Source organism: Seriola lalandi, unplaced genomic scaffold (genome assembly GCF_002814215.2).
Source record: "Seriola lalandi dorsalis isolate HSWRI2012SDOR001 ecotype SW California unplaced genomic scaffold, Sedor1 jcf7180002054443, whole genome shotgun sequence".
Lineage (NCBI taxonomy): Eukaryota > Metazoa > Chordata > Actinopteri > Carangiformes > Carangidae > Seriola > Seriola lalandi.
The window spans coordinates 1,016,125-1,041,694 of NW_019524996.1; the positions used below are offsets into that span (position 1 = coordinate 1,016,125).

The window sequence follows — 25,570 nt, forward strand, 5'->3', positions numbered from 1 at the left end:
GGGGGGTAGGACAGAGAGAGAGAGAGAGAGAGAGAGAGAGAGAGAGAGAGAGAGTAGGTGGCAGGTGGAAGTCAGAGCAGAACAATTTAGCACAGTGGGAGTTGAGGTGCGGAGGGGCATGTGGGGTCGAGGGTGGGGCCGAAGTGCGAGCGGGGATTACGGTTGTCAAGGAGACAGTAATTTGCACCAAGCCTGGACCCTACCCACGGTCCTCCATGGCTCCGAATAGGAAGAAATCTTCCGAGTGTTGCGACTGTTTTTTCTTGTGAGGCGGGGATAAACGTTTGGAGCTCACAAGGTGGCACAAGTGATTGGATTCTTTTTTTCTTTTAGATAAAGGCTCGAAAATTGTATGGGAGGGCAGGGCAGGGGGGAGGGGTGGGTGGAGCCAGGCCTGAGTAATCACTGCCATTGTGGACTCGAGGGTGAAGCGGAGGAGATGAAAGACTGACAGTGGTGTGATAATTTTGTAATCTACCCTTCTAACTCCTTCCCATTCTTGTTTTATGCTCCACCCCCACCCTCCCACACCATCCATCTCCATCTCCATCCTTACCCCCACCCCGACCCCACCCCACCATCCCACACCACACCCCCTGCTCCCAGGACACAAACCCCCAGGTGGTCTGCTTGACTCTCCATCCCTCCCTCTCACTTCTCCTCCTTCTTGACCTCTTCCTTCTTCTCTTCCTCCTTCTTCTCCTCCTTCTTGGGCTCTTCTTTCTTCTTGTCGTCCTTCTTCTCCTCTTTCTTGGCATCGTCCTTCTTCTTGTCATCCTTCTTCTTGTCATCCTTCTTCTTTTCCTCCTTCTTGTCCTCCTTCTTGGGCTCCTCTTTCTTCTCCTCCTCGGGCATCGGCTCCGTGGTGAGGATCATTTTGCCGATGTTGTTCCTCTCCTGCATCTTCCTCATGGCATCGCCCACCTGCAGGGGAGACGAAAGGAGAGAGACGGTTACGTAAGGGAAGATGAAAGAGCAAAGGGTGAGAGGAGGGCAAGGAGGATTTTAAATACACCCGTCATTGAGAAAAATCTATTGAGAGCAGCAGCCGTTTTCTCTTCCACCAACACATTTCCACAGCACTACGAGCCTCTCTGCATTCTGCGCTTATTATCTTGTTTTGCTACCACACACCAGAAACAAATCTTCCAAGCGGGCACCCCTCAAATATTAGTTTAATATGCAGCATATGTGAAATTACATTTGTTTAGACGAGACTTTAATAATCTTTGAGAGGAAATGAGATTGTTTCAGCAGAGAAACAGGAGGATGACAAAGTAAATGGAGGGAATAACACAAACAGATACTTCCAATATTAGAATTTATTAGGTATAAATATAATGACATTTATTCCCATTATTTAAGATTATATGTAGGCAAGAGATGGAGGTGGCATGATGCAGAAAGTGAGAGCTTGTTTGAGGAAAACTGTGAAGGTGCAAAACAAAATGAGACATTTGTTTCTATCTCTTCTGAGCTCAGATAATCACAGGCGCACAGACCTGTGGCTGTCGACCCGTAGCATGAATGACGCAGGTGATGTTGGTTCTGAGACCCCGGTTCGACCCTGGTCTGGCTCTGGGGTCAATTTTAGGTGATGGACTTTTTAAGAACTGCTCTACTTTGAACGCTTATATCATGATTTATGAGAATTCTTGCTGCTGTGATGTCTTAACTGAATTTGAATGGATTTAATTTTCTTTTCACTGGGCAGACTCACTAACAAGGCAAATAAAATGATGATTATAATTGTATTAACTTTTTTTTCTTCCCTGTGATGTGAGGAGGCCGTTGCAGATGAATTAACCAATAAACCACAGCTGGACGAGAGTGTTTCATCACAGGTGAAGCCCCGGGACAGACAAATCACTTCCTGGGTTAAACTGGTGGTAAAATCAGAAGTGGCTAATCCACTGACCACAGTCACAATTTTGTCGTAGTATTTTGTTTATAGTTAAAACTGTTACTGTACTTTTGGCGACCCCCCCCCCCCCATCCAAAGAAGGATTGATCCCACTGAGTATCAATCCCAGCCAGACCAGCCCCACCCTCCTCTTGACCACCAAGCTCTGTCCACTGTCTGTTCCCGTCTCCGTCGCCCCCACCTCCCCGACTCCCTCAGCCAATCCCCCTGTTTGTGCGAGGCAGGCAGACCACCTAACGACTGATGCCACGGCAACGGGGCCATCTCCTAGCAACGTAAAGCCTGGCTGAAACGTGGCCCTGACGACTCAGACACATGGGAAAGAGGGGGGAGTGGGTGTTGCAAGTGGAAGGGATGGTGGGTGGGTGGGGGGCGATGACGACAGAGGGAGCAACTGGTGTCCTTCGGATGATCGAGGAACACGCCTCAGTGAAACTGAAAGGGAGGGAGGGAGGGAGGGAGGGAGGAGGAGGAGGGAGGGGTGAGTCCCAGAATTATAAGAATCATCTTCAATGTGAATGAAAGTCACAGTTAGAGCGACTGAAGCCCTTCTGACGACTCCACCCACTTCCACCCTTCGCTCTCTAAGATCCGTCAGCCTCTCTCTGGCTCCCAGGCATCTCTGGACTGGAGTGTGCTATTTGCGGCTACAGACATGACTGTTGTGTTATCCTTGTGGGTATCAGTGCAGATGTAGATAATGAAGAGAAACCAGGGGAAGGAGGGATAATAATGCTAATTTACAGATATTGCCCAAGCATATTTATTGATTACTGGAGCAAAAACAAAGAGTGACAATGGAAGAGACGCTGTGATGGATGGGGGCAGGGCGTGGCATTTGTAATAAGTCATCTAGTATTTGATTTACTATCGCCCAACAGCCTTTTGTGTCTGCTGCTACTATGAGCATCACTGTTCGCAGACACCCCCCAAAAGCTTTTACACACCAAGCCAGAGTGAGATATACCTTCCTTTCCCCTCTGTGTTTCCACCCTCCTTCAATGTCTCTTTTTCATACATCAGGGCCCCTCCCTGAGACAGACGCACACACCGACTAAAGGATGTCACCATAGCAACAAGAGAGAAAAAGCAAAAAAGATGCACTGTGAGGAGGGAGAAGGAGAGAACACAGCGAGAAGGAGAGAGAGTCAATAACCTAAAGACAGAGAGAAAGGGTCTGATATGAAGAGCGGGCAGATGGAGGGGCAGAGAAAGAGCGTCAGATGGCGGAGAAAGACAGCGGGTGATTCTCTCTGGCTGCAGCCACACAGGCCAAAAATACTGACCAGCTCCGACTTTGACAACAGAAGATGTCAGCCTCTGACTCCCTTTCTCTCCCTGTGTTTTTCACACTCTCTCTATTCATATCTGCTCGCAGTGTTAATTTTGTCAGCAACAATCTGACTCTGTCTGGCTGGAGTGAGTTACGATAGAGGAGATACAGTGCTTCTTGTCGACAAACTTGCTGAATGTGAGTCTTATTGAATCTGGGCCACACCCAGCTCCTGCAGATCCCCACTACCAAGCGCATAGACCCACCTGACGTTCACAGTCATTCTGGGTCGGAGGCACGAGGTGTAAAAATGCATGTCATTCATGTGAATAATGTAAATGCAGCCATGTCACAATGAATCATCTGGTCATTCAGGCTGAGGCGCACACGGATGCGTTTGGTTACACTAACAACCAGGCATAAATGGATCTGAAATTCAAATACAGAGGCCCGCTGTTGGAAATACACCTTTGGATGGATTCAACCTAAGGGGACATAAAAAATGGCAGCTCATACAGTCATAGAGGCAATAGAAATACAGTGAATAGGGTGGATGATTAGGAAAATATACATTTTCTATTATCATGATAGTGATAAATATTGTGACATAGCAAATTGAGCTGAAAAATAGTTTATAGATTAAATAAACAGATAAGATTTGTTTTTGGTTCAATTATAAATACACTTTTATATTTGTAATATATATATATATATAATACTTATACTTATGTATATTCACTAGTGCCAAGAAATAGCCCTCCTCAATGATTTTTGACACTGCCTGCAATGTCCTAATGAAACCAGAAATATTAAATGGATTGTGGTCTTGGTAGAAATGATGAAGTACAATATTGTTTCACTGTATATATCATCATATTCCCCAACGCTGGTTATAAAAATTGCAAATACTATACGAGATAATGCAAAAAACATTATCTTCATAGGGCATATAGAGAATTTAATCATTCCTGACACAACCCACATAAGAAACAATAGTGTACGTGGAGAAAATGGAAGACACGGACCTGCTCAAGATGCCAAGTGGAGTCGATGCGGGGCTTGACCTTGCCCTGCTTGTAGAGATCCAGGATGGTGTTCATGGCCTGTGCGATGAGCTCTGTCTCACCGTCCAGGTAGCCCAAGTGGAAGCCGCACACCGACTTGTTGCCCTGGATCAGGCTGAGCGTGTGGATGGAGAACTGGTGGTACCAGTTCTTGGCCACGGCGAGCAGGTTCTTCTTCTGGCCTGCCAGCATGTTAGCCGTACCTGACAGAGAAGATAAAGTCTGGATGCCTGGGAGATAAAGTCTGTCGAAGACAGTCTGTGCAGGTGTGTATTCTTATTCTCAGGTAAATTTCTAACTCCCTGTCTATAACTGATTTCCTAATGATGCGTTGTTTAGAAGTGTGATTCATCTACTATCAAGTTATCTGCCCTGACTCCCACTTTCTTCCTTTCCTTATTCTGCTCTGACCTCACCCACTTTGCTGTCACCTAATCACCTGCCTTCATCTGTTTTAGTGGTGAAACAGTCACTTGATTATTTGATCGATGAAAAATAATTGACCAAAGTTATTTTAAAGGGGATAATTGTACGTTGCTGCTGCTGCTGAAATCTGGTTTCTTGCTGGGCCATTGTTGTGTTTGCAAGACAAGAGGTTGTAATACTCCCTCTGAGCAGTGCTACTTCTTCAGGGGAGATAGGAGGCTACAGTGAGTTGCTATTGGAGAGTGGCAAGACAGGTCGGAGGTGGAGCTGGTTAGCATGCTAACTTCAGGAGAAGAAAAGAATGAAGTTTGATGCTGAACTTTCTTCTACACTTGTAAGTAAAGAGCTGTTAATGCTAACGCTGGCTATGTAGCCATAACGAAAAAATGTGAAAATTTTCTGCCTTCACTGTTTTAAGTTATTGAATGTGTGTTTGTTAAAGAAATCTTTTAGGTTTTTCCAATTTTATGACATTTTATTACAATTACGACAATAATAGACTGATTCAGTATTTGGTGACATGCCAAATCAACATTAATTCCTGCCAAGTGCCTCTGCTCATTAGTTATGGTTTATATTTTTGTTCCACCTCTGTTCCCATGTACCTTCACACTCTCGCCTACACCTTTCACCCTGAAAACCACTTTAGCACCTCAGCTCTGACTGTCACCACATCACCTTCCCATCCCCTCTTCCTGTGTTCACACAGCCTCCTATGCTCTCAATGTCTCTGCCTCTCTCTCGGGGGAAACAGGGGACACAAAGCTCGCTCTGAGAGAAGAGAGGGACCCGGCCCGCTACATTCAGACACATTCCAGGTTTCGTGTGCATAGAACGCCCATTGTTCCGCCATGCATACTTCTGATAAGCTGGAAGAGAAGCGGCCAGCACAGAGGGACCGGGCGGGTAGGTTGGGGTTCTGTAGGGGTGAGAGCGGGTGAATGGGCGAGGAGGGGGGATTGGAGGGGGGCACCATGCTGGGTAGTGGGTTTTTGTGCAACATGCAAAGGCAAAGCCCTGTTCTCCGTGGATGCCGACCCCGCCCACTGTTGCATGCACGCTGGTTCCAGATTGGCATCGCAACAGAGCGAGCGTAAAGGCCTTCCCACGGATGACACACAGCACACTGAGGACACGGACCTCTGCAGAGAGGTCACACTGCCCACCAGGAAGCAGCTTTATCGTACGGCAAGTGTGGAAACCCATGACTATTTTATAGACTGAACTGATGTGGTCAATATTCAGCTGGAGGGCTTTGCTATCAAATGCTTGTTATTTTGCAATAAATCACATGTAACACTGAGTAAAGAACTTCCTGTTAATGATAACAGGCAGCTAATGAGCCCCACTAAGGAAGAGCCTGTTCATGGGCATTTCTGTCTATGGCTGCTAGCTTGTGCAGGTAACTTATACAGAACCCTTGATGCTTCCTATACTGTGCAGCGCTGCCAACAAGCTTCATGAGCCACATGTTTGGCTTTAGGTATTATCTACATAAGATGTTGTGTTAACTGTCAAAAATAAAACTCAAGTGAAGCTTGGTTGGAGAGGCACATCCAGCCTGAAGGCAAGTGCTGTTGGAGAAGACTTTTCATTTACAGCAAATTTGCCTTTCAAGTTAAATTTTTATTTGACTCTGGCGCAAAAAAGTGCTTCTGAATCTAATTATGTTGTGTGGGAAACAGTGGGGATTGGGGAAATTGGCAAGCATTCTTCCAAGTTGACCATTTTAATCACATTTACAGGGTATTAACTCTTGACTATTCTTGCCTAGTGAGCTCCTGGACAAGCTGTCTTGTATCAGTGAGGATTCAAACAGAGCCGCTCCAAAACGACTGATGCACTCTCAGGTAAAGGATTTTATTTTTTTTTTTGAACTTACCATAGGTAATAAGTTTGCCCATAGGCTTCAGCAGGTTGTAGGCCTTATGGGTGTCTGATCCTCCGAGAGGGTCCAGTATTATGTCCAGCCCTGGAGCAGGAGAGACAAGAAGTGGACAGTTATCACTGGTGTTAATTCAGAGAGCAGCCTGCCAAGTCTCCTCAGCAGCCCCCTCCGCATGCCAGAGTTCACTAGGAGTAGTGAGTGTAGCCAAGTTGTGCCATGTTTACATGAAGAGGAACCCATACATATGCCAGGAGAGGAGAGGAGAGGAGAGGAGAGGAGGGGAGGGGAGGGGAGCGGGTTAGATCTTACTGGTTTTATGTTTTTTCATTCTTGTCACTGATAAAACAAGAGGGATAAAACATCTCCCCCATCATTGTTCATTCCATTCCTGGGTGGACAGAATAACAAACCAACCTCTGAGCAGATGGTAAAGCATGGCAACCTAACTATGAAGGTTTCTCTGTGGCTTATTAATGTCTGGCCCCGTAGAATCAACCTTAATGACGATCCTTTGTGCCAGAGGGGACTCCTCAAATTGGGCTACCCCTCCTCGCTCCGTTAAACCCTGCTTCTATTGATTGTGGGAGGCTCACAGCAGGACTCTGCCTTGACCGCAGCACAGATGAATTGACAGGGAGCCAAAGACAGGGGGAAAGGTAGCGAGCAGGGCTGCACATTGATCCAGGCTTCTAATTAGATACATTCTGTCTCAAGTGTCAGTTCTTGCCCTCTTCTTATCCGTCTCTGTCTGTCTCTCTCTGTGCTACAAAGAACAGAGACGGGTTGGAGAGCTGACTATGAAATGAGCCTCCAGCATAATAAGAGTCTCCAACACAGCAGTAGGCACAAGAAGAAACAGGAACTGGACGTTGCTTCATTTTGCTGAAAAGCAGCATTTTTTTTTTGTGTGTGGCCTCTTAGTGAGTCCAGGGCCACATCTACATAAAACTCTGCAGATACATTATTGATGGCGATGTGAATCCAAACAGTCACTCCTTATTGCAATGAGTTTGTTTGGTAGGGATAATGACTCCCTATATGGCAGCCAAAGAACACACGCACACACACACACACACACACACACACACACAAAGACAAAGTGTATGAAAATGGATCATATCACTGTCTGCACTTTATTCAGCACTGTTCAACAAATGCTGCAGTCACACAGTATTGCTCTGTGCCAGTGGGAATACATCGATCTGGACCATTCCTCCTATGAAACAATCTCAGAGCATATCACTGTAAATCCTGACTTATATACAGTTTACACTGGGCCATTTATCTAACATTATTTCCCCTCGCACAACCCTCCACACACAAACTGATGGCCAAGTGTCTCACCTTTGGGACTGATCTTGCGGACCTCCTCCACATAGTCCTTGGTGCGATAGTCGATGGCATGCGTGACTCCGCCCTGGCTGATGGTCTCATGCTTGCTGGCCGACGCCGTGCCGAACACAGTCACATCCTTCACCGTCTGGCACAGCTGGGTGGCTGCGATACCCACACCACCTGATGGACGAGGGCTCGGGTTAATGCATGGTCATGGTTTTGTTTGATTTCTACTGCAAAGACCCCTGACAAAAGATGAACCGAGTGCAGTTGTTGCAGGCAGCAGCGAGAATTCCCATCCCGCATGTGTTTTCTTTGGCAGGTAAATGTGATTTACATTATTTATCGTCCCGAACAAGACGGCGTGGATGTGTTTTGCTCAGGGGTATGTAAAGAGCGCAATGAACACAATCAAATTACCCCAGCTGGCCCTCGGGAGAATAGACACCCACACACAGATGCACAGACACACACATATCGAACTCTGGAGAAAGTCGCCATTGTAGCTCAAATGACACATCTAATTTTTTTTTTGTTGGCTCCCTTATTCAAAACAACCTGCCTAGAATTCCACTGGATGAAAAAATGTAGCTGAAGTATCTGTTTTGTTAGGGAAGGAGAACTGGAGGACATTCTATCACAAATTACACAAACACAGCTCCTTGTGACCATGCCAGCTGAAAACTCAATGTGATACATTGTCCAAGATAACTTTTAAAAGACAACATGCTGTAGGTCTGCGTGCTTCAGTGGATGTTTGGGATATCTGTGTTTGCGTTCGCTGTATTTGAACGTGTGTACATAGTTGTGGCAAATGCCTCAGCCGGTGTTTGCTGAGGCAGCCGGAGCAAGAAGTAATAGGTTACTGATAAGCAGTGGCTCGTTTGAAACATGGGCCGACTTGAGGACTTGAAATGAAAGGCATCCATAAAGGTCTTTTATGCCTGGCCGAGTTAAGAGCACGTCTTATCTGATACCGGAGAGTAATGCAACACAAAGCAACATGAGCATTTAAATAACAGCCATTTTAAAAAGTGTGGAAAGCAGAAAGACATACACACACATGCATATGGGAGAAGGTCTTTGCATATTTCGATTGTGCAAAAGGAACCAAAGAGGAAGATATTTTTCTAATTTGGTACATTTAAGATTTTATCATGTGATGTCATTCTGAAACTCTTCTTCCTTTGTCCTTCTAAACTGACTACACACACTTCTTCTATGGTCTGTTTTGAGTAACTGGGCCAGTAATTGCACAATTTTTCAAGTAGTTAAATTCTTTCATGATGTTTGATCATGTACATCTACTAAATATCTTAATAATATCTTGTAGTACTACTCAGTAGTATCATGTCTTTATATCAGCTGTACGGGCAGAACATTAGATGACACAGATGAACCTCTGGTCCCTTCATTTCTGCATGAAAATGATTCGGAGCCAGCAAACTACCCAAATAACACAATTTCCTCAGTGACATCCTGGCATTTGCTCTCTGAGGCTGCATTATCGCATGAATTCAACAGTGACACAGGCAAAAAAAAAAAGAACTATCTAAAAGAATGATCTAATGATAAGATTAAGGCCAATTCAAATACTCCTCTTTATAAATCTCTGACCAGATACGAGAGAAGGTTTGTTTCTGAGCACTTTGTTACAAAAAATGGTCCCTAGATTAAAAATAAATGTAAAAATGATTTGAACAGACCCCTTCCCCTTCCTCAAGTTCACTCCAAAGACCAAAAATCATTTCTGATTTGTAGTTGGAGCCCATGTGAGACGGACAGACGGCTCTGCATCACTGTAATCACGCGTGCTGACACTGAGGCGACGAGAACTCATGAGAAAACAAAATCAAGCTGTTGGATGTGAGTGCTGTGGCGGCAGCGTTACAGCAGCACACCATCTCTCCTTGTCCTCAGTGAGAAACCAGGTTTGCGTTGCCAAGGAAACCTCGGCCAAATTGCCGGCAATGACTGAGCAAAGGGAGCCATTTTGTTTCATTGACTGCTCTTCCCCTTGAACATGTAGGAGTCATTTGACGGCAGATCACAAGTTTGTCATTAGTTTGTATTTGACAGACGGAGTGGCTCGTTCCTCTCGGCGGACAGACGTCCACCTGTGAGGACGTGTGTATATTCAGGAGTTATTTACTCACAGTGACATGTGATGTACTCATAATGTAACTGCATGCATATTTCTCCACACGCAAACATATTTTTAGACATGTAAACACTACAAGCAAATACACATGTGTTTGCCTATGACACATTGGGTTTAAGTACACAAGTGAATGTTTGTGTGAGGTCTGAGGGCAGAGAGAGAACAAAGTGAGAAAACGTTGAATATGCATTGTTTGTCTTTGAGAGCTGTTTTTCACTCCGCCACACAGTAGCAACCCTGAGATACAGGTGTGAAGAAGTGTCCAACAGGATGATGCATCCATTAAGCCGGGCACTCACATATTAATATTTAACCAACGCTGCTGTCATAAACACAGCGACTCCCCCCTCCTGTGTTTACTCGATGAGGTCAGTGAGCGACGGGAAAACAACCACCGCAGAGATCAGTCTTTGTTCTTATCATATTGCTTTTGTACTTAAAGAAACAAATAGTTTCTTTCCCATCAAGCCCTAAATCATTGGTGAGATGACAACAGAACAGGACAAATTCCATTTATATAATCTGATAGATTTGTTTTTTAAATATGTGGGTGTGTTAAATTGTGTTTGCGAGGAGTTATTGCGCCCAGAGAGGAAGAAGGTGCCTGATTTTGAATCCGCTAGAACAAACTCCTGATCTCCAATCACAAGACTGCTAAGCTGTGCCAAGAGCCCCTTACCGCACCCCACCTCATTTCACAAATACACACACACACACACACACACACACACACACACACACACACACACACACACACACACACACACCTCCATACATATGTAGACACAGATCACACAAGAGAGTGGCGCGCGGCTGCAGCCTTGAACAGTCCTGAATGGCTGCTGCTGGTTTCTGCTAATCTTCACAAATATGCACAGAGATTACTTATAAACTTTTATCAACCCAGTGCGTTGGTTCCTGTTATTTCCCTGGTTTCCTGATTTCTTTCTGTATAGCCACCTCTTTAGACTGGAGTCTTGTCTCTAGGTAGGGGCAGAGTGTGATTTAAGACCATCCACAAACACTTAACCACTGCACGGGGAAGAGAAAGCAGCTTAAGCAAATTCTTGCTGCTAATTGCATTTGTTCTCCTCAAGATTCATTGAGTTGTTTACACTTGTCAATTAGGAAACGTCCAAAAAAACAAAAACAAAAAAAAAACAAAACACCTATCTGTTTTGTTTTTCTCTCTCTGGAGAAACAGGACACACTGCAGGGTTTTGTCTTCTCCCTGAATCCTTACATACTCACATTTTGGCACAAATTGCACTTGGCTTCCATAACATGACTGTTAGCAGCGAGGAGGAATTTTCCCCCAAAACACAGTGGAATCCAGACTGACACAGAGGCCACTGTTATTGCTCCACACCCAGCGTTCAACAGCAGGGGCGGGTGGGGACATCTGAAATGTTTTTCGGATTCATGAAAAAATAATGGGATGGATACCACGTCTGGCTCGTCCTCATTAATACATCTCTCAATCTACGTCCTCATTGGCTCGCTCGTGATTTTCATCGAAATAAAGATGATCTCACGCCACAGCACGTCTTAGCTGCAGCGGCCTGGCAGTGATCTCAGGTGTTAAGTGTGGGGCGGGGAGACACCTGGTCGCCATGAGGCTACCGTCAACACCAAAGAGAAGACTGGTCGCTGAGCTCCATCTCTTCTGCATTGATCTCCACGTTTTCCTCAAGGACTCTTGTCTTTCTTAACCTATCATTAGCTTGTGGTGAGACAAAGTATGAAATACAAATGTGAACCTAAGCATCTCTTTTTTTTTTTTTACCCAGACCGGCTGTGGCGGTGTTACAACATCAACAAACTGAACCGAATAAATGAACATTTTATTGTCTGAGTAACAGAGTTCAGATGTGAGTCCTGTAACGGTGATAGGGGCTGTGGTTTGGTGTTTGTGAATGTGTACTCTTGAGGTATTACTCTGCATTATGTAACCTTGGTGTTTTTCTGGGATGACAGTGGAAGCGTGTGTGTGTGTGTGTGTGTGTGTGTGGGCTTTAACAGCAGTGTAATGTGCTCTCTCTGATGGTGAATTTCTCTCTGTGCAGCAAAGAGGAAGCCCATTTTTAGGTCCTGAGTGAGTGAATTAAGGAAAATAAAAAAAACATCCTTTGCTTGTGTGTGAAGGTGGTCCCTGTGATTTCCTGAGTGGGGATTCTCACACTGCTCACTAACACAAACACAGCACACAGAGAGACACACGATATGCAACCTCATGTGCAGACACAAAATATTTTTCTGTCATGAACCACTTTCTTTAAACCCGTCTGCAGAATGAAACACGAGCTGGTGCACACACTCACCCTGTTAAGCCACAAAGACTCTCTCTCTCTCTCACACACACACACTGACACACACACACACACACACACACACACAAACACACAAACAGGTGTCCTGACACAGGTTTCACATACACCTGTGACTGCATGTGGTGGTTAGGGCGGGGGTGGGGGGCGGGGTAGATGGGGTCATTTGTCACTGCAGTGATGAGAGCGCGAGCGAGCGATGTGATTGGCGGGTCGGGTTGGAGGTTGCCCTGGTTTCCCTCTCCTATCAGTGCAGCTGATCCGCCGCCGGCGATGCCAGGCCCGGGGAACACAGAGACGGTTCACCCACACAGCCCAGACTCCCGCTTAGTGGTCAGACTGAATTAGCATTCTCTAAACTAGGGTAAGACCTCCCGAGCAGACAGACTGAGGTGGGGGTGGGGTGGGTAGTAGAGAGGAGAGGAAACCATTTTCAAGACACATCAGACTTTTATCGTAGCTCCCAGGAACAATGGATCTATAAAAGTGAGAGATGTAACTACACTTGAGCTCATGCTTAAATAGCAAGGGGCTTTGTCAGCTGGTGAATAATGAATGAGAACAACAATCTAGGAGTCCCGGGAGAAATAAGATTCAGAAAAATCCTTCTTTCCTTATAACTCACTAATTTTTTTTTTTTTTGCAACAGTCCTTCTTCCAAAACATTCTCTGGCTTCTCATTTTTCAATCCCATCTGTAATCAGCTGTGCACTGAGGCTCATAACGCCTGAGGCCCTGCCTACAGGTCTGACAGCAGCCATGAAGATCTACACCAGGACCGAGCTTTCTTTCACCAAAACCAAGAGATCCAGCCACCTGTTCTTCTTACTTTAAGCATTAACTGCAAACCTCTAACAACACGCATATTCTTCCAGGCTTGTGGCACAGAGACAGTGTGTTTAAGGTCTTCACTCTCGGACTTAGTTCACTGAGTTACAGAGTCGGGAGACGGGTGATTTCAGGCATCCAGGGTTCAAAACGTTTTTGTTCTGCAGAGACAGTGACAAAAAAGAGGTTGGTACAAAAGTTGAAAGTTGAAACTTGAAACTGTGAAACTGAGAAAATACCTCTTTTTTTAAAATCCTGTTGTTTGTACCTCTAAACAGTTTTAGATGAATTTTGCAACTATGACTCAGTGTTTTCCTCCCAATTGCAACATTACCAAAGTATCCATAAGAAGACATATTTGTGATTTTAGGAACCAAAAACCATCTCAGTGTAGTTTTACATCTCCTCTCTCAGGCTTCTCTCTGGAGCTCTAGTAACAACAGGTCGGTGAGCCAATCAGAGGTCATGCTCTGAGCCTCTCTTCTGTTTGGCTGACTGTTTTCTGAGTGATCCAATAAAAATATAGCAGATTTTGGGTAAACACACATAAATCCAAATCCTGCAAGGTTGGATTGTGGGTCCATGTGGGCGGGGCTTGGGGCGTGGCTGAAAGTGGTGACTGCTTTGTTGTGACATCACAGAATTCAAGAAGTCCTGACGGCTGGTTTTAAGGCTCAGTTCCTGAATACAGGCTGTCTGCATTTCTCTGTGGACTGAGCGCTTTGATACTTTCACAATAGAACCTTCACCTGCTTTATAATCAAAGAAGACATAGAAATCTACCTTTATACAATATGGGACCTTTAAATTATCCAGGATGTTTCGATATTGGAGCACACAGAACAAAAAAAAAAACTTTAAAACTTGAATTTTAAAGTGCAGAATCTGCAGTTTGCCATTAACAAGGACTTGACCTGTCCACTGTGGCTGCTGTCACTCATCACTCTCACTTGCAGGAGCTGGAAGCCTCACACATCAAGTATTTCCGGAGAATCCTCAGTGTAACCTGGTGTAACTCAGTCCCATACACTGACACTCCAACAAGAAGCAGCTGCACAAGTATGGAGGCCACCGTAATTGGCTGGTGGGGAAAATAAAAGGTTTAGTGACGGCCAGTATAAACGGCGCTCTGAGGATGTGTGGAATCTAGCACACAAACCTCAAACACACGGCTGTGGAGCTTTATGAGAGGAGATGATTGATAACATCTGACATTCAGTAGACCGAAGCACCTTATGGTGCTATTAATGAGTATGTTTTCCTCCAGTTGGAATGAAACCACAAACTCTGGCAGCGTTGGTGCCGAAAAGTCAAAAGGTGACTGAGGCCATGAAGCAAAATCATCAGATAAGTTGATGACACAGGCTCCTGCAGCACCACCTAATTCATATTATGCATTCCACATCTGCAACACAATGCATGACACTTGACGTTGGCCTGCAGTCAGTGAAGATCTCATAAATAAAACCGAGGTGGACGTCATCACTGGAAGCAGCGGAGCCCCATATGTATGCAGGAATGTGTAGTGTGGGTGTGGTGGCGGGTTGGCTGGCCAGGGTTCATAAACATTAGGACCAGTTCAGGGAGAGGTCAGAGGAAAAGCTGTTGGCCGAGCACCGTGGAAGACCCACGAGATACAGAACATCCAAATGTCACCAAACTTCCCCCCGCCCAAGCCCTCTGGGGAAAACAAAGGGGGAAACGTGCGCACGTTCCCCGATGACGAGGGCTCGAGCACGGATATGGCGAGGTCACGCAGAGGGAGCGGAGGTTACGGAGGGCCGGAGGGGGAGGAGGAGAACTGGAGGATGCAGATGTGCGGTGGAGAAGAGAGGCACGATGGGAGGAAATACAACAAGCTATTGTTTGGAGAGGGGAGGACAGGAGCGGACCCACGAGAGAGGCAGCTGAGGACTATTCACCAGAGTTTACTTACACACACACACACACACACACACACACACACACACACACACACACACACACACACACACACACACACACACACACACACACATACATAAAAGCATGACCAGCTGATAGCCAGACTTTCACCACTGGTCATCTGATCCTGGTGAGTAAAGGTCACTACACATTCTAGGAAGTCGTGTTCAGACATGAGAATGGCGCTGATCCTCTCCTTTAACTCTTATAATATACTGTGAATAGAAAAATAAATGACAACATTTTCTATTAATGACAGGAACATATTCTGCACATATCTATAGAAATATTAATCCCTGTTGAAGATGATGATGCTATAAGAATATTGCTAGATTTTCTAATTAATTAGAGTGAATTATCTGTTTAGCTGCAAGTTCCAGGGACTTTGGGGACAAGGTAATCTAAAAGTAATTGAAAGGAGGCTGGTTATTTTCCTAAAGTAATTAAATCAGCGGATTATTATGAGAATAAACAGGTCAACTGTGAGATGGGTCAAGCATTTACTAGAAAGATGCACTGATGAAAAGATTTATGACAGTGGAAGAAGAGAAATTTCCCTGCGGCTGCTTCGATAAGAAGCTGTCGATCTCACACGGGCCTACGATAAAAATCGCCATTACCTAACTGAACCCTGCGACCGAGGGTCCGCGCTCCGCACCGCCGCTACTTCTCGGCTGTGCAAACAAGCCCAGTTAATCTGGTGCAAAAGCTCACCACTGTGTCTTTGCTCAACTCAACATGAACTGGTCTAGCAGGAATGCAGTGTTGTGAGGAGACACAACATTATTACTGAGTAGCTGGATATACGGCTTCATATGCAATTGCCAGTTGCAAAGACTTGTGAGACAGTCTGACGAGGTGAAGCAGAGCCATTTAACCACACACTAATACTGTCAGTGGTCGGATGGGGTGTTCACGGAGCTGTGGGCGGGGTTGAGTAGAAACAGACTACTTGTTAATTAATGTTTCATAATCAAGAAACAAAAAAACGCTTTGTGTTCTGATGTGTTCCTTAGAATTGATTTTGACACCAAAAAAGGAAAACTTCAGAAGTGGAAAGAGGAATTTCAAGTGAGGTAACAGCGGTGGTGTTCCACATCTTCATGTGACGCATTACAGCCAAACAAATGATGTGTGAATGGGTTGGTTTCAAAGTAACTGCAAGTCATCAGAATATGTGGTGGAAAAGAGCACAGTCAGGATGCTCACGAGGGGCGGCAAGATAAATCTGAGGAGTCATGAGAGAAAAACTTAACAGACAACACAAAACTATTTATTTTGTTGCTTTTTTTTCTTATGAAATACTGAAAGGCTCTTCAGGTTTCTAAAAGTTATTTTTAAGCCAAAGATTGAACCACGCCCTTTGGTTACATTTATTCAAGTGTGCAACTGACAATTATTTTTATTATCTTCTAATTGTTTGGTTCATAATGTGTGAGAAACTACTGAGAAAAAGCCCAGTACAGTTTCTGAGAGCGCTGAAGTCTTCATAGTGCTTGCTTTGTCTGACCTGCTGTTCAAAATGCAAAGATATTCAACTGACAATGATCTAAAAACTGCAAAACCTCATATGTGCAACATTTTTGCTTGATATAAAACTTTTTAACTGATTATCAAAAGTGTTAATTGTTAAAAAATAATTTAATTTGATTTATAGATTCAGCACTATATTGCTGATTATAATATTGTGGAAATAAAAAGCTCCAGTAATGGAATACATTTAGTAAGTAATCTGCAACCCTGGCTGCAATTTCCTTCATAATATAAAAAATATCAGACAAACAGACTCACAGTCACAATGTTGTTTCCCCTCTCTCTCTCTCTCTCTCTCTCTCTCTCTCTCTCTCTCTGGGCCTGTCACAGCAGATACCTTTGATCTCTCTAATCAGAGAACATCAGGAAGAAATTTTGACAGACTCAGAGGTGGGACTCCCTGCCCCCTCTCTACACACACACACACACACACACACACACACACACACTCTCAGCATCTAGCACCATGTGAGCCATGCAGCCCAGGGAGACGGTGCTGAGAGAACAATGTGCACATCTCACTCACCGGTGACACCTTTTTCGCGAGAGGCATTACCGTCATGTGCGTAGCTATTACAAAGCTTTGAGGTCTCGGCAGAGCAGCACTGCAGAGCGTACAGTATGATAATTATTTACACATGCGGAGAATGACAGAGAGCAGGCGAGCAGACTGTTAAGCAAATGTTTTTGTCATAGCCTCAGTAATGTGCTTTTACAATCCTGATGTCCGGACAGCTGGCGAGCCGAGACTGGCAGCCTTCCCTGAGAAACCAGAGACGCCGCCTCCACCGAACCAGCAGGGAGAAGTGTCTTACACCACACGTCCACAGCATTCCTCCTATAGCAAACACGCTCACAAAACCTCTGGCAGTATGTGTCTGTGTTCACAGGGATGAGTGACATCAGCGGGATGATATTGTGTGTACGAAAACATTTGGGATTCCTCTGTGACCGCCGATCCCACAACTATGAGTCTGTTAGCTGTCAGTCAGCTCTGGGGAAACTACATTTTAATGTTAATTCTTTCGAATTCATTCATTTTTAGGATTATTGTGTTAATGCCAAGGGACACATCCACACGGGTTGGCGTTCTTCCAAAGCTCTCTGTCATTTTTTTTTTTTTTTTTTGTCTCCCAGATAGAAAACAGGCTCAGGTTTCATTACTTGCTTACATCCCTCCGACATCTACACACCTACTCACGGTCCCAAATGTCAAGGGATCTCTTTGTGACTCCCTTTGCACAGAAAGAGTGGGAACCAGAGGAAAAGTGAGAGCTGCACACCGGCAGATAGCGAGAGAGAGAAACAAGGCGAGAGCAATTTTTCCTTTTTTTTTTTGGCTAATGTACTTCCATTCTCTCCAGCTGGCCTGATTGTGTAAATACAGCAAAATCAAATGCTCTCAGGCTCCATGCATCACACCCCAAAACAGGTGCTTCTACTCCCTCAATCCCCATCTTTTTTCCCACCCACTCACGCTGAACTTTGACCTTACAGTCCAGGTGGCAGGTGCTCCAGTATTAGTGCAGAGAGTGCACTCGCTGAGCCATATCTTATACTAATGAACAATGGGGCCTTCTACAGCAGCCATAATTTATATAGAAAAGAATAGCATAAACAGGAGGCGCAGAGAGGGAAGGAGTCTGGTAAATATAACAGAATGTTTCCTCAATGCCACCACACAAGTTTGTGTCTTTTTGTCTTGAGGTTTTGTAGGGGATTTTTAATAGACTCTACTGTGTGACTCCTGAAGACAGAGAAGTCAGAGAAGCTGGGCTGACACTGAGATCAAACTGATTAAATGTGGTTTTCTGCTGCAGGATCTCAACATGAACTTATATTGGAACTTTGAGTCACTAACAGTTACTCATAGCTACTGCAGTAAACAGGAAAACAATGTTTGTTTTCGTTTTTGAATTAATTATTAATCAATTTATATCGAATCCACCCATCAGTGAAATTAATGACCTTTCATGGAGAGTGATGCATCCAACCCCAACCTGAGGCTGATGTAAAATAAGAGAGTTAATGTGTCCCCTGTGTGCATGTATGCATTTGTATTTTGGCTCTGCACCTGCAGCAGAGTGGACGAGGACGCTCTGGTTGGGCCGGAGGTTGCCGAAATCAAACAGCATCATGTAGGCGGTGACGTAGTTGACAGGAAGGGCCGCTGCCTCCTCGAAGCTCATGCCCTCTGGGATGAGGAAGGTGTGGGTTGCCGGCACCACCGCCACCTCCTGCCAGAGCCCGAAGCGGTTCAGCACCATCACCTTGTCACCGACCTGGAGCAGAAAGAACAGGGAGAATAAAGGTGAGGCAAAGGGCTCTCAATCAATCTGCACCGATTTTCAGTTAATGAAAGCTAATGTCACGCTAATGTCGTGTTTGGCTCCAGTAATTTGATAAAACAGAAATTTTAATTTGATTAAAAAAAAAACATGTCCAAATATTGAGTCAGTGAAAACACTTAAGCATCACAAGTTGTGCCAAAAATATCACAGTGTTTGAACAATAGCAGTTAGCTAATACTGATGGACAAATGGCTGAAATAGCCGGTGGACAGGCTGAGATGTCCAGCTTCAACCAAACTGAGCTAAACACTGACAGTTCAACTTGTGTAAAAATATATTGAAACATCCATTATTATATCAGTAATAGTTCAAAAAAAAAATCATGCACTTGCATCAGTGGTGGGTTGTAAACGGCTGAAGGGGTGCTTGAGTTCATCTGACCGGGACAATGACCGGGCTACATCTGACACAAAAGGGTTGGGAGCCACAGCTCTAATGCACCGGAGAAGCAGTGAGATATTGGACTGATCTGTAATTATCCTCTTCTAATTTGTACGGACCACATGTCCAACAGTGAAACTGGGTTATTACTAAGCCAAGGCTAAAACTTTGCTTTCTATAATTATTTGTTTTTGGAAAAAGGAATCAAGTCCTGGGGTCAGAGCTCAATCTCCGGTACAATGACAGCATAGGGCAAACTTAGAGTTTATGACCACTTTAAAAAACGAAATCCTACAATATCTAAATGAATAAATGAGGATCCACTGACGGTTCCATGCCCCAGGAGGTTTCACCACCAGAGCCTGATGTAGTTTGGAGCATCCCTCCATCTGCAGCCTCACAGTTTCTTGTTTCTTTGGCAACATGATACGAACAGTGCAGCGGGAACAGTGTGAATGTGGTTTATTGTTTTGCTTACAACAACGGCAGACATGCAAACATGCAGCCACCTCGTCCAACAAACCTCAAACAGTTTGCTCTTGAAGAGTGCAAGCAAACAGGGAGAGCGATGACCCACAGCAGAGAGAGGGTAGTAACCAAGGCTGCGTTGACTTTATAGAGAAGCTAATGTGTTTTTTTCTCTCAGCTGAAGTTTGACCATAGCAGAGACGTCAGAATCTCTCTTCATGTGATAAAATATGTGGTGATCATCTAAGATTTAACCGCTTCAATGCTTCAGAGCCACTGTTGTGACGGTGAGGAAGCCACGGGCGTCATTAAATACGCTGCACGTCCTGATCTCCACGTTGTCATTTTCGGCTCCATAACTATCCTTATCAAAGCAGGATCCTTCGATACACAACTGTCTCTTTCCAGAAGGACGAACCCTGATGTAAACTTCCCCCCCAGCGCCCTAACTAACCAATCAGGAGAGCCCACTCGAGAAGCACAGGAAACAGAGACGACTGCGGCATTATAAGCCTCTTCCTGTTTTCTTCCTCCCCCTTATCCACCTCTCTTGACACCGCTCTCCCCTCCCGCCCCGTTTCCATTCTCCTCACTTTTTCTCTTCCCTTCTTTCTCTTTCACTTCCTGACTGCTTTTCCTCTTACAACTTTAGAACGTCTTCCTTCCCCTTCTCCGGTCTCATCCTGTCTGCGCTTCGTTTTTTTCCGCCTTCATTTGACGCGCCCTCTTTCATCCCCATTTCTTCACCCTCCGCTGTCTCTTTCTGTCTTCACCGTCCTCTTTCTTCTTTCCCTCGCGAGGAGTGTCCCGTATCCCCTCTTCCTCATCAGCGAGACAGGACAATGGGGCCCATCTTCTCCCCTGGCTTCTCTCCACTCATCAGAGTCCCTGCCAGATTCTTCCCCATGGCTGAGCATAAGACAAGCTCTCTCCTCCTGGGAACAAACCCTCTCTACCCGGGCCTCTCTAATGGTCTGGAGGGAGCCATGCGCCTCGCTGTCTATCCACTCCAATTAGAGAGATCTCCCTCTCGCTTTCTCTTTCATACCCGCATCTTTCTGTCTGAGGCCGAGTCATTCGGTTTATTTCCAAAACTGTACGCTCACTTTTTCCCCGTGAGCCACTTCTCTCTCCTTCCCTTTGTTATCCATGCTGACTCTCCCATCTCCATCCCCTCTGTTCTTTTAGTCTTCAAACTCATCAGCCTTGCTGGTTTAATTGGGGGTACAGTGTGGCACAATCGATAGATGGAGGAGTTCAGGCTTTTACAGGAAACACACACACACACACACACACAAACATGACTCACACATCACATTCAAATGCATCTGCAGCTATTCTTCCATGCCCACGTAAAGCATGAGAGTTACTGTCAGTCACATAGAAACTGGTTAGGAACATTCAAGGCCAAGCCAACGAAGCCTTGTGACACTTCTGTTACAACATCTTCACAGTGTGACACACGAGCGCGTCTTGCATTTCCTTTCTGAGCCTTCACGCATCGCATATAGTCAAGGCCGGGGTCATGGGTGCAGAGGGGAGCTGAACAAAGACACTTCCAGTTAACTGTATATGAATAGACTTAATCAGACGGTGATTCAGTTTTGGGGCATGTGGGGCCTCCAAGTCAGCTGCTTTGTGGCTTTGGAGATTTGATGATCTCAGCAAAAAATTAACAGGGAAAAACGAAAAAAGGTTGAGTCAGGTTGAGGCAGAAGATGAAGTTTGAATATAACACCCACACAGCCCTCATGGCACCGGTAAACCTAATTAAAAGAAAAGATAATATCTCCCTGGTGTCAGTGTAAGTGTTGCTGTGCTTTATCACAGTTTGTATGATGGTTAGATGAGAAGCCACGCCCAGCTCGCGCAACATCTGTGACAGGAGGACCTACATGCTGCTATGTGCAAAATATCATGCAAAATAGAAACATCTGATTTTCTTCTTTAACCCAGCGGCTTATGGCCAAGTGTCAGCAGGCCATGTAGAGAGTGAACGCAAGTGAAGGGGACATGCGGGATGGAAGAGCAGGACAGGGAGACGTCCCGAAGGACAGAGTGGTATAAAATGAGGGGAAGGAGAGTGGATAGCATGACAGAAGGGATTCACCCACAGCACAGTTGATGGAGGAAGAATCAAGGGATTATACGAAGGAAGGAGAGATAGATAGAGAGAGGGAACGAGGGATGGAGGAAATACCAGACTGACAATGTAGGCCAGAGGGAGGTAATTGAGAACATATGGGTCAGATCCTACCAAAACTCACAGAGAGGAGAGAGAGCATGAAAAATGAGAGGTCTGGAGGGGAAAAAAAAAAAAAAAAAAGTGCTGATGTTTGGTGTCACAGGAGCTTCGCTGTGATTTGTGATGTTTCCCGTCTTTCTTCGCTTACTCACTGTTATACTTTCCCCCCCTGCACTCCCTCCTAGGTCATTTCGGGTGAGCTCATTGTAGTAGCTATTACTTCACTCAACTTTATTGTCCTTTTAAAAGGACGCTTGTTCAGCCGCAGTTATTGGAAGACTCGCCTCTCAAATGTCTCTCATGTCCGTGTGGGAAAGCAGCAGGCACTGACATCGGAGAACATTAGGTTTCAGAACTGTATCGAAATGTCGAAAAGATGAAATAAAAATCAATCACACTTCGCCCAGCCACTGATGTTTATGTTGCACTATCTAATTAAATGGCATAGCTCTGAGCAAACATTCAGACACACCCATTATTGTATGTCTTTGAGTGCATATATATATGTGTGTGTGTGTGTGTGTGTATTTGTGTGTGTTTGGGAATCAGAGGCAGACTGGTGAAGCTGCAGCGAGTGACTTGGCTCCCAAAAATCCAGTGCCATCAGGGTCAGCACATTCCCTCTGAGTGAGCTGCCAAAAGATCTCAGAGATCTCCATCCATTAGGAAGATTGGCTCTTAATTTTATAAGCGGAGGTATACAAGAGGGGTGTGGAGGTGTGAGGCCTTGATGACAAGCTGTGTGTGTGTGTGTGTGTGTGTGTGTGTTGTGCTTGACCTTTAAATCCAATCTACATCACCGACAATGTGGAAAGAAGCAATAAAGTATTTTAGAGACACAAGTGTTTTAACCTTCTGTGATCCCTGGCTGACCCATCACCAATCACACCCCCATTATTCTGCACATGGATCCGCACTTGACAGACACATGTGCCACTCCCAGCCAGATGCACCGATTCTGCACTTGCATCGCTACATGTAATCAGCGCGCGCGCGTGTGTGTGGGGGGTTTATGGCTGATGTGAGAAAATGTATAACAACAAACGGCGTGAGTCAACACCGGCTGATGTGTTAACATTTTGGGCTTTTGTAGCTTAATTGTCTTACCGAAGGCGTTGCCTTGGTGATACCATGCAGCCAGGAGACAGACACACACACACACACACACACACACACACACACACACACACACGCGCGCGCGGGCACACACACACACACACGCGGGCCTGTGACTCATCATGCAATGCAAGAAATCGACAAATAATCCTCTTCCGATCAGCACATTATCCTCGTGGCTGAACATGAAAGAAAAAGTCTAAGTAATTTTTATTTGATTGTTTCTTTGACTTGGCTTAATTGTGTGAGAGCGCGAGGGGGGGCGGGGGGTTGAACTTTAAATCGCGACATATTGATGACTGTATTTTTTTTTTACACGACCGATGTGATTGACTCTCTGTTGACAAAGAGGACGAGTGATCCCATCTCTCATGCCATGCTGTCTGTTGCGTCGCGCCTCGCCCTTTCCGCGCGGTGAGTCTGTGCGCCACCGTCGCTCCCGGTAACAAAAGGCGTCGTTGACTCCGCGCTCGCCACCGGTGTCAAGTCAGCCATATTAATGACTGTGGCTCGTCAAACTCTCCAAAATAAAAGTCCTTTATTCATCAACATTTTGGAAAGCGAGCGCAGCAAAGCATAGGACACATTGCTGTCATCCACAGTGCTATTTTTACAGTTGTACTTAGAGCCATGCAGGCCTAAGAAGGATAAGGTACAACTGCAGACTACAGCCTATGTGTGTAGGCCTACTGTATTATATTCTTGCAGCTCCAGTAAACTGTATCACACTTTATCATTTTACATAGTCACAATTCTTTCTTGTATGATGGTTTTCATATTTTCATTTTCTGTTCTTTTGTTGCCACAAGAAGACAAAAAAAAACTCTTAAAGCGACTTTAAAGCTTTAATTTTGAAGGCGGACCAGTCTAATTTCCGGTTTTATCGTGGCTGTCTCTGGCTCACTTGACGCAGCTCTCCGCGCCCTGGCGCACATCAAAACTCACGCAGCGTAGGTGCAGCCAGGGCGGTGGAAAGCATCCCACGGCTTTGCATTGTGCTTATTGAGACTTTAGATTTACAACACACATGTTGCGTCCATCTCCACCCAGCAACTCTTCTGTCTCGTGGCTTATACACGAAGTCGCTGATCGCTGCGCACAGGCAGCACAATCTGGAAAAGCCGGGAGACAAGAGGGGCGACACCTGCTGCTGGTTTCATTGTGCTCAACTCCTGTCATCTTCACACTTTGGCTTCCTTCTAAAGACATAAAACGCATCACGAACACACCACCAGGCTTTAACGCTTTCCATTTTGAGACAGACAGATGCTGCCTCCTCCCTACGCAGGAGTGAATGAATGGATGAGCAGCCAAACGCATCAAACATCAACTATAAAGCAAGTTTTAGGTATTAGCCTGTTCATGTGTTGATTATCTGACCCTAATTGTCAACAACAATTGAATTAATTAAATAATGAAACTGTTAATGACAGTGCACAACACTGCTGCAACTGCCTGAGCAGCGAGCACAGCCTGACACGCCCATGCCCAGATGTAGCTGTTCAGCACCAAAGCGAAGCGAAACCAATATCCATCCAAACAATTAAACATACACTCACATAAATATAGTATAATAAAAGGTGACTTAAAGTGGGAAGAAAAAAAGCAGAGAGTCATGAGTTCTTACTTTTCTGTCTGTCACTTCTTCCCCTACAGCCTCCACCACCCCGGAACACTCCATTCCCGGGGTGACCGGCGGGGATGGGAGCCGGTCGTACAGCCCCTGTCTGGCCATCAAGTCGGCGAAGTTCAGCCCGCAAGCCTTGACCCGCACCAGGACCTCTCCGGCCTTGAGCGTCGGCTTGCCTTTCTTCACCTGCAACTTCACTTTATCATAGCCCCCGTAGCCGGTGAGCACCAGAGCGCGGTAGGTGAACGCCTCCTCCTCGGGGACCTTCTCGGTGGTCGCCGCAGGGGTAGCCGCTGCATCGGCGGCAGCGGCGGGAGCGGACTCCGTCTTGGGCGATTCGGTTTTGGGCTCCTCCGCTGGTTTGGTCTCCTGCTTCTGGTCCACGGCGTTTTGCTGCTGGGCAGGTGCGTCCTCTCCAGACATTGTGCAGGGAGCTGTGAGACACTGGTGAGTCTAGGAAAAAAATACTTAGAGGCTTTTCACTTCTTGTGCTTTTGTTGCCGTGGACGGGCGTGTTGTGTGGCTGCGTCTGCTTGCCTTTGCAAAATCAAAGAAAGTGCGAGAGTCAGAGCTTCTTTTTCAGCAGTCTTGCATGGAGACACAAACCCCGACCAAGTGGGCTGATCAGTGGCCAGTGGCTGTCAACGCCGCGCTCTGACAGAGTGTGTGAGTGGGA

At 45.5% G+C, this 25,570-nt stretch overlaps 1 protein-coding gene across 1 annotated transcript; it reads right to left on the reverse strand.

The window, feature by feature from the left end:
• Positions 1–6: 6 nt before the first annotated feature.
• vat1 (vesicle amine transport 1) lies at positions 7–25,570 on the reverse strand. The gene is made up of 6 exons (XM_023410975.2): positions 24,892–25,570; positions 18,778–18,985; positions 7,920–8,090; positions 6,570–6,659; positions 4,223–4,464; positions 7–924 (listed from the first exon to the last, which is right to left on the reverse strand). The coding sequence occupies exons 1-6, from the start codon at positions 25,315–25,317 to the stop codon at positions 652–654; spliced, it is 1,410 nt and encodes a 469-aa protein (XP_023266743.1). The 5' UTR covers positions 25,318–25,570; the 3' UTR covers positions 7–651.